This window comes from Microdochium trichocladiopsis, assembly GCF_020744255.1.
Source record: "Microdochium trichocladiopsis strain MPI-CAGE-CH-0230 chromosome Unknown B0I36scaffold_13, whole genome shotgun sequence".
NCBI classification, from domain to species: domain Eukaryota; kingdom Fungi; phylum Ascomycota; class Sordariomycetes; order Xylariales; family Microdochiaceae; genus Microdochium; species Microdochium trichocladiopsis.
The window spans coordinates 1,593,578-1,609,282 of record NW_025763556.1 but is presented as its reverse complement, the minus strand read 5'-3'; the positions used below and the strand labels follow the sequence as shown (position 1 = coordinate 1,609,282).

Here is a 15,705-nt window from a genome sequence, read left to right as displayed (position 1 = left end):
ACGCATTCGAGTGACCCGAAAGCCGGAGCCTAGCAGAAATGACATGACGTAATCGAGAAGAACACCAGGCAACGACAAGGGTAAAATCCCTACAATAGTATAGTACCGGGCCGGGGCAGTGGTTGTGCGTAGTATTCGTTGCCCCAGTCTTCTCCGCTCGGGATGATGACCAATCGGAGCACATTCGTCCACGTGGCTGTTGATCGTCCAGATCACGCCATAGATACCAGGAACATGTGCTCGCCGCACTCGCTGAATGTGTCATGGTCCCCCGAACTTGGCGTGCATGACCCCAGTTCGCGGCGAGCCGAAAGCCGTCGGAAGTGGCTTACCGGGATACGTGAAAGGATGCTCCGCTGCTCGGCGGCCATGCGGAGTATGACCTCCATGGCGTGACATCTTAAATCTTGAAGCCATGCGCGGGGGAGGGCTTAGAAATACAGTATGTCCTAGTGTTGCGGGACGGCCAGAGCGCATCGTTTGTCAGTCCCTTGCCGGCTCACTTGTCGCAATCACAAGTTCCAATCAAGTCAACATGGGCATCATTTCTGGCTTCGACAACGGCAACGAATCATTTTCCAACGATTCCGCCATCATTCTCGTAGTCAAGTTCTTATTTGTGACACCGACGATCCTTCTCGTCGGCTACATAGTCCTCAGCGAGATCTCCCGCTTCAAAGGACGCATTCCAAATCTGCCCGGCCCCTGGGGCTACCCGATCGTCGGCAGCCTGCCGTCACTACGAGACACGATCACCTCAGACGAGTACCTGAAACGGGCTACTGAGCGCTACGGCGATGTCTTCCAGGTGCAGCTGGGCAATGTGACGGCGGTTGTTGTCAACACCACAGCGGCAGCAAGGGCCTTCTTCGTCACCCAGAGGGAGGCTACAAACTCCCGTCCCGTGACATACGTATTGCACAAGCAAGTCCAGCAGAATGGCCCAGTCACCAGCATCGGTACGAGTCCGTGGGATGAGAGCTGCAAGCGTCGGAGAAAGGTTGCTGCTACAGCTCTGAACAAGACGAGCGTGGAGACTTACTTTCCTGTAAGTGTGCCATCTGCCCGCTGGACTACCTTTCCCATCATATATGTAGCTTTCAGTATCAATCGTCACGAAACTGACAGCCACCACACCTACAGATATTGAATCTCGAATCTCGAGCACTGCTGTCTGACTTTCTCAGAGAGTGCAAGGGAGGACAGGCCACAGATGTCGACGTGACGCCGTCATGTAGGAAGTTCTCATTGAACCTGAGTTTGACTCTGGCCTATGGAACAAGAGTTGAGGACGTCAAGGATCTACACCATGATCTGCTTCTCTCGGAAATCATATACCTCGAGGACGAGATCTCCCGTCTCCGGGACCCCACCAGCAACTTTTACAACTACATTCCGCTCCTGAGGACAGTCAACAGCGTGGCCGACTTCTTGGGCCTTCGCCGCACCAAAGCCCACCTGGCTAGCATCGGCAAACGGCGTTACGCGTATCATCAGGTCCTGCAGGACAAGCTGCGCCGCGACATTGCCAACCACGTCGACATCCCATGCATCCAGGGCAACGTCCTCAAGGACCCGGACAGCAAAGGTCTGACAGAAGGGGAGCTTCTGAGCGTGAGCATGAGCATGATGGCAGGTGCACACACCACCAAGCGGTCGCTGATCTGGGCCTGCTTACTCCTCGCACACCGTCCGGACATTCAGGCCAAGGCGTTCGAGGCGATCCAGCAGGCCGACCCGGCCCTGTTGCAAGCCTCAGAAGTAGCGCACACCAAGATCCCATACATTGAGGCGCTGACCAAGGAGGTTGGACGGTACTTCGTCGTGTTGCGTCTAGCACTGCCCAAGGCCACACACTTGGACGTCGAGTGGCATGGAGCTACTATCCCTCCAAAGACTTTGTTGTTCCTGAACTCCTGGGCTTGCTCTAGAGGTAATTCAAATTCCCTCCGGCGGCAAGTCTCATCTTCCAAAAGTCAACAGCTTTCGACTAACCACTCTCACCTCTCACAGTCTTCGCAGCCCCCCACGAGTTTGCCCCGGAGAGGTGGCTCGACGGCGACCAACCCGCGACCAACCGCCATCAGTACGCCTTTGGCATCGGCGGCCGGATGTGCGTGGCCAGCCACGTGGCGTCCAAGGCCCTGTACACCGTCCTCCTCCATCTGATCGCGCACTTTCGCTTCCAGCCGTGCGAGAGTGCCGAAGATCTGTTCGCTGCTACTTCACAAGCCGCAGATCCTTTGGAAGGACTGCTGGTGAGGGAGAACCCGAGCGTGGAGGCGAGGGCCAGGATGGTCCGGCTTGTCCCACGCGACGAGGACGCGCTGCGGGCAATGCTGTCGCTGGGCTGATTCATGCTTGGTAGCCTGAGTGCGTAGCTAACAAGCACGCAAACGATGACTGGCCTGGAGTTCCTCAATAGCTGACCAGGGAGCAGTCAAGTTTTGTTTGATGAGGCTTCTATCACGGCCTCGCCTTCTTCGGTGAGGACTAGTTAGCGGCAGAGCGCAGACGGCCGTGTGTTGCAAGTTCGGAAATGGGCACAGGCACAGGAAGTGGGACACGGAACGAGTGACCGTTGTAACGAATCGTCATCTCTTCAACGACTTTTTTTCACATCCTGAATTACTACCTGGTAGACTGAGAAATGCATCATCCACGAGGCGATGGCTGACATGCAAAGACATTGACATCTATGACAGTACCTCTCTCTATATCTAATCTCTTTGTTATGAGGCAGCGAGTCGTTGTCCCAGGCATGAGGAGCTGAATGCAGTGCTCGCATTCCACGCCCCACGGAATCAGGGAACAATGTTTGGATCCGCACGACGTGCGTGCGAGAGCTGAGCATGATTCTATCGCGTCGATGTCTATACTTGCTTCGTACCGTCCGCCACGCTCAGGGTCTTGGCGATCTGGGTCGGCTGAGCGAGAGTCGTGGTGTTGTCGTCGGTCGACTCGACGTCGGCGTCGGCGTTTCCGTGCTTGTCCGCGGTGGCGCTGGCCTCGACGGCGGCGGCGTCGACCGGGTGCTCGGGCACAAGGAAGACGGCGCCGGTGGTGGCCGGAATGGTGATGGAGAACATGACAAAGGCGACGATGAGGTTGGCCATGGGCGGGACCTTGGCGGCTCCGATGCCAAATGAGATGCACGAGCCGATCGACTCGAACGAGCGCAGCTGGCCGATGGCGAGGGTCAGGGTCTCGAGGTCGTCGAAGAAGGCGCCGACGAGCCAGTAGACAAACATGTAGTGCGACTCGTTCATGAAGCGTAGCAGCATCTGGACGGCGAAGGCCCGGCCAAACTCGGGGCTGCTCCAGTCGATGGTGATCTTGGGCACCACCTCCGAGTACAGCTTCTCGTTGGAGACCTGCCAGCTGAGCAGGGCCAGCATAAAGACGGAGAAGAAGGCCCAGGTGCCCTTGGCGAGCGTGGGACAGCTCCAGCGCTTCTGGTCGAGGAACCAGCCCCAGAAGATGTTGGCCAGCGTGGCGGCGATGCCAGAAGTCAGGGCGCCCAGGGTCCTGGCGCGCACGGAGAAGTACTTGGTCATGTAGATGCCGAGGTACGTGCCGTTCCAGTTGAAGCCCACGAGGACGGGGATGAGCAGGAAGAACTGCTTGGAGCAGAGCAGCTTCCACATCTTCTTGGTCTCGCCCTGGATGGCCTTCTTCTTCGTGGGGTCGGGCACGGGGACGCCGTCAGAGCGGATGACCTTGTGCGGCGGCGACACGAGCAGGGCTAGCGGCAGGCCCAGGCACTGCAGGGCGATGAGGATCAGGTACGTGTCGTAGCCGACCTTGCCGCGCTGCTCGTTGGTGGTGTTGAGCGACAGCTGGATCGAGGACCCAATGAGCTGCCCGAGCTCGCGCAGGCCCAGCCAGATGCCTGTGTACTTGCCCCTGTCCTTGATGCCGCCGTACCCGAGCGCGATCGCTCCTTCAGATGCCCAGAGTGCCGACGCAGCAATTCCACAGGTCACGCCGCCAAAGAGAACGAACCACTCGACACCGTACCGGTTGTTGACGTAGAGCGAAGCTGAGTATCTTTACGGGTGATTGAGCTGTCAGCATCCACGGATGGAGATAGACGTATCTGATCGGGTCATGCTTACGGAGCATATCCTAGGGTACCGATGATCAGGACTGGGACCAGTCCGACCTTATTCGCGATCACGGAGAAGATGGAGCATCCAAAGGCCATGATACTATTGTCAAATCAGCAATCGCACATGTGGCACAAGACCTCTTCGTGTTCTCTTACCCAAAAGTCAGCGAGTTGGCGCCATTGACGAGGTACGGTTCCTGCTGTCCTCCAGCGCCAGTGTCTACCACCGGTCAGCATCTCCTTTTGGTCTTGAGATATGGCAGAGACGGCCGATGCCAAACTCACTGTTCAGGGCGCTCCAGATGCCAGGCTAGGTGAAAGAAATGAGCCCAACGACAATGACGTTAAACAAGGGGCTGCGATACACCCGTGCCCAGCGCGACCGGGGCTTTGGAGGCGCAACTTGGCCGCCATCCTCAGACGCGGCATTGGGCGCAACTTCGACTGCTGAAGCCATGCTTGGAAGGATCACTAGAGCCTGATCCTTAGTCAAGGGACCGCTGTTGACAATGGAGATGGGACGAGATCAGTCGCGAAAGGGGTGGCATCCATCGTGAATAAATGTGCAACGCCTCGACAGTCAATGTGGAGTACCTCGAGCCTGGAAAAAAGTCAGACATCCTGGTCCGACTCGTAGGCCCGCAAACGGCAGTGGTTCCAGCCTGTGGCTGCCGGACACACGCCGACGGGAAGTGTTAGTGGTGGTGAATAGCGTCATTCGTGCTGCAGGGGTACGATGGCGATATGGTTCGAAAGGGGTGAGCCCACAGGTGCTCCGCTTTGGACTTGGCGTATAAGTATGTCCAGCCAGCAGCATACCATATCGTAGCCTGACTCAAAACAATGCCTGACTTGGGCTGATCTCACTCTGATATATGAAGACCGGGGAAATTTAGAGTTGAGATCCAGTGAACTGGCAATGTCAAATACTACTTGCCATGGTGCTGAATCGTTTCCTTTATGGCTGTACGTCTAGCCACTTTACTGATCGATCAGTTGCGGCTGAGTTCTTGCGTGCTTCGAAACCCCTGGATACGTACTCAGCCGCTACGACTTCTTCGAGGCTCTCCAATGTTCCGGACGCCATTCCGACCCGTGGAGATAACAGCAGGTATATGGCACGAAGACGAGGTTTCCACCAACACATTATCGCAGCGCGTCTTAACAGCCCCAAATGGCGACATGTGGCGACATGTGGTGGTGTGGGTCCGGGTGCATGACCTTGGAACTGTTTGATCCGACGGGTGAGACATCACGCAACCTGAGACCCGAGGCCGGAGGCCCGGTAAAGCATATTTACTCTTCGGTAGTGTACAACCACATATTTTCATTGTCGACCACGTTCGTCTCCATCATATGACAGAGTACTCCTGCTTTTTGTGAACAGAACTACAACAATGGCCAACCTCATCGCAAAGCCCGTGGCGTACGAGCCGGCTCGATCCTTGTCTGCGCCGTACCAGCCAGAGGTCTCCTTCCCTGTGGCATTAGAGCTATCCAAGGACGGCGTCTTTCATTTTCATGAAGGACTAACTAGAAAGGCGTGAATCATAAATGAAAGAACGACACCTCATTCGCCTCTGTGAACATTCCATCGCTTCAAAGTTTAAGAAGCTTAACATCCTCGTCGAATGTCCCATCGAATGTCACCTCTAGATGTAGACGGATCCAAACTTCATTCGTGTTCTTCAAGTAAAGTTTTACTTCGCCCTTTACCACAAATAGGCTGACCTTAATCGTCGGCCCACTGTTCTTTAAATTCCCACGTAGAGTCCCAAGATTGATGCCTAGAATATCGACCGTGACGGTGAGACCTAAGGTCTGGGGGTTCACGTAGCCTTTCACCTGTCTCACGGATTAAAATCTGTCTCCACGACCGAGAAGCAATAGCATAGACACCGGGGAATAAGCAACATACATGGAGCGGCCCAAAGCTGAAATCAATTGTGGGCGAGTTTCCTGAAAGCTCCTTCCGAAGCCCGTCTGTGTGTTGCTTCTGTACAAGGGTGTAGACGTCGTTGCTTTGCCTGCGTTCAAGAACCACTCCTAATTTATTGTGTTAGAGACAGCATCTAACTTGGGAGACAGAACTCATACCAGCGCGAAATTCGGGTTCCATAGAGGTATCAAAGCTGGCCGCCATTTTGGTTGTAGATTTAGTCGTGAGAACTGTGAGGCTTTGCTTTCTGTAGCGATCCAGACACGTCCTTAGACATGTATTTATACACATTTTGTCCCAGTTTCCCCTGCCTGCAACTCCACGAATCTGCGTCTCCCATTCCGCGTATGAGAAGGTTTCAACTGTAAGTGTGGGTGGGGCAGTTCAGAAGGTGCTGATCAAAGTAAAGCTAGTTGGCGAAACTTCGGAGAAAGGCATGTGAAAACCCCTCTGCATTCATGCCTACCATGGCAACACAATGTTAGGATGGCGCCAACAATCATAGTATACCGTCACCAACTAATTTTATCTAATTAGGAACTCATCCAAATCATCCCAAAGGTAGAGCGAGTGTATTTAACCACGACCTGTGCTTACTGAACCTCCGGGGCCCTCATGTTAAAGGAGGCGCGTAGCTAGGATAACTTAGCATGCGATCAATGCCCCGAGTATCGTAGCAGGTAGCTAGAGGCGTTACTAGCACCTCTACGGAGTGATCTTTGCTACTGGTACATATCAAGCTACTTCTCGACAACTGGATGATATTTCTATCGTTATTGAAGCTTCAATATGACCCCAGCCGTACGCCTCACCGTAACTTTATAAATGACCTGCTGGCCGAATACGAATAGCGAAGACAGCTGCTACGTTGGATTTTCTGTACTCCTGTACTCGGCATATGCGTACAACCAAGCTGGCGATCAACTCAACCCAATCCACCGCTGAGGCATATGAAATTGATGTGGATCTTGCAACCGATTTCTTGCATGGGGTCATTCTAATGTCATTCTGTCTGTTCATGTTCTGCAGCTGACGGTGATCTATTGCGTGTTCTTATTAGCCGGTTCTGTCACTTGAACGGATGCCGGATGTGCGTTTTCTCTACCTCATACTTCGAAAATGGGGCTGGCGGAACGAGCCGTCCAATAACAAGGGCCGGGCATCGTTTTGTTTAAGAACAGCGACTACCTCACCTACTTGGTCCCCTCTTGCAAACTACCGCTGCTCAGTCGACCTTATTGCTTCATTCATTCCTTGCCCGTGAACTCACAGGTATCATACACTCCTCCCCTTGCCGCCTGTTCGCCATGACCGCCATTGTCGACTCCGCAACGCAGGGAGCGCCAAATATGATGCCCGACTACGAGATCAAGATCCTCCTCAAACCCACCGCAGTCATCGGTCCCAACGCGGAGCTTACGAGCACCGTCCTGTCGACCTTCGACATGCCCCCAAGCGTCACTAAGCTGCATGTCCAGTTTCTTGACACGGCCGGCAAGGACATCTATACCGCTGGCTGGAGCGCCCGCATCCGTAAGACTGAGAACGAGGATGACTTGGAGCTGACGTACAAGAAGCGGTATGTCATCATGGACGGTGACATCGACGCCGCGCTCACCACGGCTAATATTGATGGTTTCGACGCCGGTGACGCGAAATACGAGGCCCAAGTCGAATGGGGCTACCAGAAGCAGACACTCTCTATCACCCGCAAGAAGAAGGTGGCGGATTCTGTGAACAGCGGGATGGACCTGCCGGGGACGTGCAAATCGCGTGCGATGTTAGTCGACAAAGCGCCCGATAAGTTCGACAACTGGCCGGGCATCAACTGGGGCACCGACGCGTTGGCAGAATCGCGTATTTTTGGGCCGGTCCTCGCCGAGCGCTCGATTGGCACATGGGAGGGGATGCGGCTCTACATCGAGGTCTGGCTCATCCGCAACCGCGCGGGCACAGGAAAGGACTGCCTCGTCGAGGCGTCTTTCAAGACTGAGAGCCGTACGACAGCCTTGACTAAGCACGAGAGCTTCATCTCCTACCTGCAGGACAAGGCTTGGTTTCTCGAGGAGGACTCACTGAAGACGCAGCTCATTATGGAGCGCTATTAATATGGAAAGTTATTAGTTAGCATACAGATACAAATACACTGTTGCGTATGAAAGTTCATGGAAGCTTCTCTTGCCTTGACTTCAAAATTACACAACCGTCTACGATACTACGTGTGGCTCACGAGCTTGCGTTAATACCCGTGACTACGGATGCAGGACCAATTTCTTCTCTTTATAAGACGCATCCTTTCGAACAGGATGGAGGTATGGCACCATGGGCGATGGTGATCCGATTGCTGGTGGTGACGCGCAGTCCTTCAGAGTAGAAGAGTAAGAAGGCTGGATCGTTTGAGTTGTGCGTCGACTTGTATCTACCAGGAGTGGAGGAGAAGTAGCGATTTGTACAGAATGGCTCTGTACCTCAAGTCCTCCAAATGGGATTCGTTTGTCCAAGTTGCCCAGATATACGAACGAGTTTGGGTCTGTATTCGATGCTAAGGCCCAAGTTGCTACTAGCTCCGATGATAATCACCGGAACTCGAAAAAGTGCTGCACAAACGACGCGAGTACGTGGCACGGGACAGCATATCTTAGCCGTTTGCTCGTCCCCTTCTGAATCTCTGTGGGTCACTTTGCACCTAATGGTGAACTTTTCCATGGATAGTGGCGTCGCCTACTGCCAACGGCGCAATCGTGAGATTTCTACAGAATTCCGACCCTGTAAACAGCCTGATAGCAACAGAATCATAAGCTTGGAACCAATTCTGCTTTTTGCTCCCACAGCTCAAAGCCCACGATGGTGGACTGTCATGGCGCTGACGTGCCCGTCCATGTAGCTGCAGCAGCTATTGGTGGTGGGACTGGGGGTCGACCGGGGCGCCAAAGCTCTAGCATCCTTACCTTCTAGAAGTGTATTTCTACTCTGGTGTCACGATCGCGACTGCCGGTCTCATTTTCCCACGCCAAAGTAGCGTCCATGCCAATTCGAGTCTAACGAATAGTGACAATGTAGTTGTGCCGTACTCCGTTTCACGTTTTTGGATGCCGAAGCGCCGCGCAGCCGAAGCACACAGGGGCAAGGTTTCCCGCGCGACTGCCCGCATTCAATTGCTACGTGCACCATGCAGCGGTGCCCGACAGCCTGGTGCGCTGAGGCTCCTGGAAAGAGCTTGAATAAAAAACATATCACATGCAGACACCAGACCATTGCGCAGCAAATCAAGCCTGGCGGAGCACTGCGCAACGGCAGCGCACCACGGCCAGTTGTGTGCTCCCATTCACAACCCAGCTGTCATCGGCATGCGAGGGATGCACGTTGTAATGAGTATCCAGCTTGGAGTGTACTGGGCCAAGTCTCGGTATTCATTTCGTACATGCCTGAGCTTGCCTGGCCATGCCAGCCTCAATAACGGCGCCAACCGCTTCGCCGCGTCTTGTGCCAGCAACGCCGTATCTAGTTTGAAATGGGGACGAACAGATATTGACGGGCACACTCCGTCTCCTTGGCGATCTCTGCGTGAGTCTCAGTCAGCCGCAATGGATCCCCGTGAAGATCTAAACCACCTGCACTGTGCGACATTGCTAGATATTGTATTGTTCCAGCCCCATGTTCGTGCTTCGTCCAAAGACACTGAAACCAAGGCGACGCGAGCGGGTCACCCTCTACCAACGATGCGCCAGTGTTTGAGCAGCACGAGGATAGCATGGACACCCTGGAGATCGGCAGTGTGCGTCACAGTCGTGGCTAGGCGTTCGACGCTGAAAAGCGCGCCCTCCTTCAGGTGTGCAAGACATCTATAGTGGAATATGGAGGTCATCAACTTGCAAAGGCTGATGCCAGAGCCAAGGCCGCAGCAGTAATCCGGCAGAGTGAAGGGACTTCGAGCATAGCACCACGCTCAAGCTAGCTCTAGAATGCCGAAGAGCAGTTGTGAAACTGTGGGATCGTGAAAGGGTACAGATACATTGGTGGGCGGTATCATCATCTAATAATATTATCTATGAGGGGCCTCCTGGACCTATACGACTTCCACACCTCAGCGCTTGAACCTCCAGAATGGCCGAGCGTTTCTTGTTGCGATCCGGACATCATGATGACCTCCCATTACTTCCCACCAATCGAGAGCAAATTCCCGACATGGCTATAAAGTGCGCTGCACCGGACTGGCTGGGCACTAATGTTCAAGCACTGGTCCTCAGGCAAAAACGTCTTCTCGCCGCAGAACTCATCGCTGCGTCCAAGTGCCATCACACCATGAGACAGCTTCCCGCAACTGCATTAAATCCACCACTATTGTCTTTCTCCTTAATGCCAGTTTGATGGCAGCGAGCACGTAGCCGCGCTCTCGTCGGTGACGGTGCTCTCCTTTGCCTATCGATCGGAATTTCAGTCCCTCGGTGACCTTTGTTGGAAGGTCACTGGTCGTCCAGGGCGTTCGGCGACTGCATGGCGCCTCAGTGCTCTAGCATATGCCATGTTTCACACTTTTGCCTCTGTCATGCCCATCTCTCAGAAACCCGACGAAGTAGCTTCTATTGGACTCACGGACGCACGCAGATGACCGTCCGCAAGACCTGGCGGCTGATGTGCTGGGAAAGCCGGTGAAGGGGCTTTGCGGTCGCCATTGCGTGCAAGGGCTGGTTGCCAGCAGCGGTGTGAAAGTCGCAGCTCGAGTGTTATGGCTAAATGCGGTTCATGCTAGGTCTCCTCCCAGATATTTCTTCGTAGCATAGCATCTAAAGTTGTTTTTGTTGCCGGCCTACTCAGTCCAATGGCGCGTCGACGAGTAGTCTGACAGTGTAGTCGAGGAATGGGGCCATCATGTCGTCGGCGAACTCCGTTGGCACCGTCTCTCGCAATCTTCTTAACACATCGTCGAACCAGTTGCGCTGATCCCATTCAGGATTCACGTTCATAGCTCGCAGGATTGACAGCAGCGCATCCTCTTGCTGAGCGTTTGATGATATTGTGGCGATGTCGACAGATCCGACCACACTTGGACCCTCGCTCGGATGTGTCGTGTTCGTTGACTCCCTGATGGTCCAATTCGGCCACGTACCAGCCAGCTCGAAGGTGTGGCTGACGAGGTCTGTCGAATGGAAGAGCTGCCGGGTGACACATAACTGTGTAGTACGAGTCTCCTGGGTGTCGCGAGGATGCCCTTGAATGACGAGAATCGAGACAACTTGCTTGCGTGTGTTATCTCGAGGCACTGGAACTGCGCTATTGTCCGAGGTCCGCGTCACCATCTCCTGTCTCGATCGCGGCCACAGCCTGCAAGCCACCTGCACCGACAGAACGTATTATGGTGCTTTGTTGGCGTCATCCGCTTTCGCTTGCGCGTGGACAAATCGAATGGGCGTGGAGCGGCTGACTTCTGGGGGTGATTGAATTACTCTTCGGTATTATGCAGAGGGACAGGATACCCGTGGGCGATGCAGCCGAGGAGATAAGAATACAGACATCGACGACACGTGCTCCCACCAGGTTGCAGCACGACTGGTGTTGTCAGAACAGATGACCACAAAGCACACCAGCAAGCAACAAGATGGCGTGGGTCATGGAAAAGTTCAAAAGCTGCCACAGAGGGATTCCGTTCTTGCGCGGCGGACCAGGCAGGCTAGGCAAAGAAACCGGACCTGGCGAAGCTGGATTTCTGCGCACCATGATATCTCTATAAGTGGGAAGATCCGCCGGAAGGCAGCGGAAGATGCCATGGACCCGCCCAAGAATAACCCGGAAGAACCTCCCGCCGCCATGGTAAGTTGTAAAGTGTCATGACGGCGTGTCCTCTGGCCCCAGGACTCCATGGTGGCGTTGAACCTTGAAGGGGGACAACGACAACGGCACCCAAACCAGGGGCCACACTTCCCGCCCAATCAGCCGACCGATTCATGTTGATGGGCTGCAAGCAACAGGGTCCCGCTTATGGAGCGGTCTAGAACATGTAAATCAGTGGGAACATGGCAGCACGATTGGGGACCTGGCCCAGCTGAAGGCACCACACCCACGCAGGTCAAGCCTCCGGCTCGGCAGTCACAGGCCCAACTCCGACACCAGAGACCAATCAGCCAATCCAGATGGCACGCAATCAGTAGTTGCGAGTGTCGAAGTCCGACGGGCTACTGGCAGCCCATACTGGTTGGATATTAGGTTGGCGGCCTCGGAATTTTGTCTGAACACGCCACATCAATGTCCTGGTAAAGGCACTTCGTCCACTTCGACGAGGGCACAGAACATCGCTTTGAGCATGTGCCATGTGTCCACGCGCGCGCCCCTAGTGCCATGCGCGTCAGGGCGAGGTTCTATGCAGCCACGGAGATGACGTGGACCAGATTGAGCGTGGCTTGGCAGGCGTTTCAAGGCTTGCGAGCGGCATCCTTCAGCTCGTTTTTCTGCAGGATGGCAGGCTCAGACGGGGAATGGGCCGACGCAACATTGTTGGCGTGAGCCACTGCACGCTGCCTGCCTGGTGGTTTGACTTTGATTAAGGCTCCGGCGCAACATCCGTAGCGGGATGGGGCGGTCAATGTCACATTCCACCCCAAGCGGGGCCTCTGCACGGCGCCAGCCGAAGCCTGACTGTGCTACTATACTACTCTAGACACTCTGCCTCGACGATCGCCTTCCAAGCTGCGACCAGATTCGTACCCTCGGTATCCTCGACGGTCCTTACCCGCCCTAGCCACGCTATGAACTCCTCTTTCCCCATACACTCGACTTGTAGCTCTCGCCAGATCAGCTGCTCAAGCTTCCTGCTCGCTGTAGCTAGCCAGACCACCGGCATGACTCGATCTCCCCACCGGCACCTCGCCGTCTCTCCCCACTTACACCAAGCCTGCGGGAGACCACACGTCCAGCAGCACGTGTACTCTTTGAACCGGATCTGCCGCCGCCACGCCATATACGCTTCCGATCCTCCTAGTACCTTGCAACTCCGGAACTCGTGCTCGTAAGTCCTCTGTCGACCATCTGCCCGGCCCTAGTGACACCACTTGACGTAGTACACTGCGCACTTGCTATCCATCAACTCTACCCACTCCAGCAACTTCCGGATCCTCCTCTGCCTCTCCTTATTATCTCCTCTGAGACGGTCGTCTACTACCTCGGCTACTGCGGCGTGCCAGTCGCCTATAGTACCACCCTCGCTACATTCGCCCATACCGACAACCTCATCTAGTACGTCGGCCTGTACCTCTATAAGTTGCCGGCACCGGTCACAGCGCACGGCTTGAAGACTATCGCAGTCCTGCGCGATGCCGTCCATGAACGCCCCAAGCACGAGCCTCCGGCAGTCTGGCGTCTGCACCGCTCTGCTGCCTGCCGGTTCAGCTGGTCTACATCGCTCGCCTGCCGGTCATAGTAGACAGCCGCCCTACCTAGCACCACGATCGACTCCACCTCCTCCCCCGCCTTCCTCCCGCCTCTGCCCGTCTGCTGGATAAAATCCACAAGCCCGTACGGCTGCTCCGCGTGGATAATGGCGACGATACCCTCGATGTCCACCCCGGTCCCTAGTCCTGTCGTTGCTACTACCCAGCGGGTTTCTGATCGACCTTCAACCCAGTCCTCGAGTACCGCTTGCCGCTCTGATAAGCTCATGTCGCTATGGTGGTACCCGCATCGGATCAGCTCGGCGAGCCGTGTACAGTTAGCCTTAGACCTGCTGTAGATCACGCCTTTCTGCTTCCCAGTCATGCGGCCAGTTATGCGGATAACCTGCTTGACGACCTCGTCCTCGACTGCGCTACGCCCTGGTCCCGTCACTTGTACGACGCTGTAGCTAATGTTCTTCTTATCGGACCTTGCTCGGATGATCTCGGCGTCCCCTACGAGCATCGCCTGCCGAAACCAAGCCTCGAGCCGCACTGGCAGCGTAGCCGTTAGCAGAATAACTGGACAGCTGTACCGGTATATGCACTTGAGCTCCGTGAGCCTCTTCCGGTAGCTCGCGTCCATGATAATCGTGTGGCACTCGTCGACGAAGAACCGTTTTAGTAGTCCCCGTGCTCGTAGCTGGTCTGTATATGTAGAGAACTCTACGCTGTTGACCTGGTCGGCGCTAACAAAGACCAGCCGTGATATCCGCGGCTGCTCCTCTCGGCCGGTTACCTGTGCTGGTAGCCACTGCTGGCAGCCCAACCCCAGATCCGTAGCACCTCCGACCAGATCGTTAATTAGTGCCACGAATGGTACTATTACGACGCTAACACCTGCATTCATGCTGGGGACTGCTGGTAGCATGAATAACACGCTCTTGCCAGCTCCCGTGGGCAGTACGACAATGAGAACTCGGTCTCCCCGGAGTGCTAACGTCTGCTGCGTAGCCTCCCGCTGTTCATCTGATCGCCAGCATGCGCCTGGACCTAGTAGCTGATATAGCCCTCCGTTGAGCTTGGCGTCAGTACGGGCAGCTAGCGGGCTGACGTCCCCGTGGCGGCCCTGAGTGATCCTGCCTGCAGCGATTGCTCGCCTGGCGGCCCAGTCTGGCGTCTGGAAGTCATTCCCCATCTGCGCCTGCGAATATGTACGCTTAGACGGCGTATACAGCAGCTTTGTATCTGGCGTCTGTGACTGATCGTTTCCGCTGTAACCGAAGATCTTCTTTCCTGCGCTGCTCATCATATCGGAGCCCGGCGTGCTCTCGGTACTGAACACGAGAAACTAGTGCCATAGTCGGCTGATCTCCCGGTAGTTAGCAACCATTTGTGGCTGCAGCTGGTTCGGAAACTGGACATTGACGGCATAATGCTGCCGCGCGATGGCGCTGCCGTGCGTGACCTGCAAGTCCCAGACGTACTCGACCTTGTTCTGGCCACGTGCCTCGCCGGTAAGCGCGTCTTCGAAGTTCTGCGGGTTGTCCCAGTCGGCCTCATCAACCATGTCGACCTCTAGCTGCTGGACCACTAGCCCCCTAATGTGTCGGCCTAGTTCGATCGCGACGTGGCGGTAGTCAGCGACGCCAAGCTTAACCCCGATGTGTTCCGTCGTGACTGTGCTAGCTTGTTGCTCAGCTCGGTCGTCGTCCAGATCCATTTCCGGCTATCTTTCCAGAGCCACGCATCAAGCGGCTTAGAGAGTCCCTGGCCCTTAGTCTCCGTAAGTAGTAGCCGCTCGAACGGTAGGATCCATAGGATGTAGGCAACCATTAGTCGGCCAACCGTCTCTGGTAAGAACCGTGCAACCTTACGGCCGATTCCGCGGATAGCCTTGGCCTTGTCGCGGTCTGTAACTAACAGTACCTGGCCGTCGAACACAAAGACATTCCGGAGCATATCCTGCGTGTCGCAGTGCCGGATCGTCATGATCTCTGGACCTCTGCCGGGCTGGCCTCCCCATGTGTGCGTACTGACGAGTAGGGCCTGGCGGAATGACTGGAGCTGGTTGAGCCACTGCTGGACCTGAGCTGTACGGAATTTTGCCGCTTCGTCGTCCCAGAGCTGGGCAATACCTGGACCGACTAGCTTCCGGAAGCCTGGCTCGAGCCAGCTGTTCTCGTGCGTAGCAAACGACGCCCCGGGCCCCTCGAAGCTGAGGCTGTCCGTGATCCGTCGGAGCACGACGATCTGGCTAAGCGGAACCCACTCTCCGAACATAAGCTGATCTA

General features: G+C 55.3%; 6 protein-coding genes across 6 annotated transcripts; 3 read left to right on the top strand and 3 right to left on the bottom strand.

Moving 5' to 3' along the window:
• Nucleotides 1-535: 535 nt before the first annotated feature.
• On the top strand, nucleotides 536-2,354 carry B0I36DRAFT_369586 (cytochrome P450; the record flags this gene model as incomplete). Its single annotated transcript, XM_046159806.1, has 3 exons — nucleotides 536-1,048; nucleotides 1,144-1,933; nucleotides 2,014-2,354. The coding sequence occupies 3 exons, from the start codon at nucleotides 536-538 to the stop codon at nucleotides 2,352-2,354; spliced, it is 1,644 nt and encodes a 547-aa protein (XP_046005621.1).
• Nucleotides 2,355-2,873: 519 nt separating this feature from the next.
• B0I36DRAFT_369585 (uncharacterized protein) lies at nucleotides 2,874-4,568 on the bottom strand (the record flags this gene model as incomplete). The annotated part of the gene is made up of 5 exons (XM_046159805.1): nucleotides 2,874-4,050; nucleotides 4,119-4,211; nucleotides 4,268-4,331; nucleotides 4,397-4,421; nucleotides 4,479-4,568. The coding sequence occupies 5 exons, from the start codon at nucleotides 4,566-4,568 to the stop codon at nucleotides 2,874-2,876; spliced, it is 1,449 nt and encodes a 482-aa protein (XP_046005620.1).
• A 481-nt stretch (nucleotides 4,569-5,049) lies between these two features.
• On the top strand, nucleotides 5,050-5,658 carry B0I36DRAFT_355833 (uncharacterized protein; the record flags this gene model as incomplete). The annotated part of the gene is made up of 2 exons (XM_046157481.1): nucleotides 5,050-5,222; nucleotides 5,499-5,658. The coding sequence occupies 2 exons, from the start codon at nucleotides 5,050-5,052 to the stop codon at nucleotides 5,656-5,658; spliced, it is 333 nt and encodes a 110-aa protein (XP_046005619.1).
• A 61-nt stretch (nucleotides 5,659-5,719) lies between these two features.
• Nucleotides 5,720-6,056, bottom strand: B0I36DRAFT_216618 (uncharacterized protein; the record flags this gene model as incomplete). The annotated part of the gene is made up of 2 exons (XM_046148974.1): nucleotides 5,720-5,956; nucleotides 6,030-6,056. Coding segments are annotated over 2 exons (264 nt in total), but the record flags the coding sequence as incomplete, so codon positions are not given.
• A 1,027-nt stretch (nucleotides 6,057-7,083) lies between these two features.
• Nucleotides 7,084-8,173, top strand: B0I36DRAFT_339094 (uncharacterized protein). The gene has a single exon (XM_046155855.1). The coding sequence runs from the start codon at nucleotides 7,358-7,360 to the stop codon at nucleotides 8,156-8,158; it is 801 nt and encodes a 266-aa protein (XP_046005617.1). The 5' UTR covers nucleotides 7,084-7,357; the 3' UTR covers nucleotides 8,159-8,173.
• A 2,688-nt stretch (nucleotides 8,174-10,861) lies between these two features.
• B0I36DRAFT_369583 (uncharacterized protein) lies at nucleotides 10,862-11,347 on the bottom strand (the record flags this gene model as incomplete). Its single annotated transcript, XM_046159804.1, has 1 exon — nucleotides 10,862-11,347. The coding sequence occupies one exon, from the start codon at nucleotides 11,345-11,347 to the stop codon at nucleotides 10,862-10,864; it is 486 nt and encodes a 161-aa protein (XP_046005616.1).
• Between the last annotated feature and the right edge of the window lie 4,358 nt (nucleotides 11,348-15,705).

Excerpts from the sequence above, each read along its gene's own strand:
- B0I36DRAFT_339094 (XM_046155855.1), top strand. The coding sequence starts at position 7,358 with ATGACCGCCATTGTCGACTCCGCAACGCAGGGAGCGCCAAATATGATG.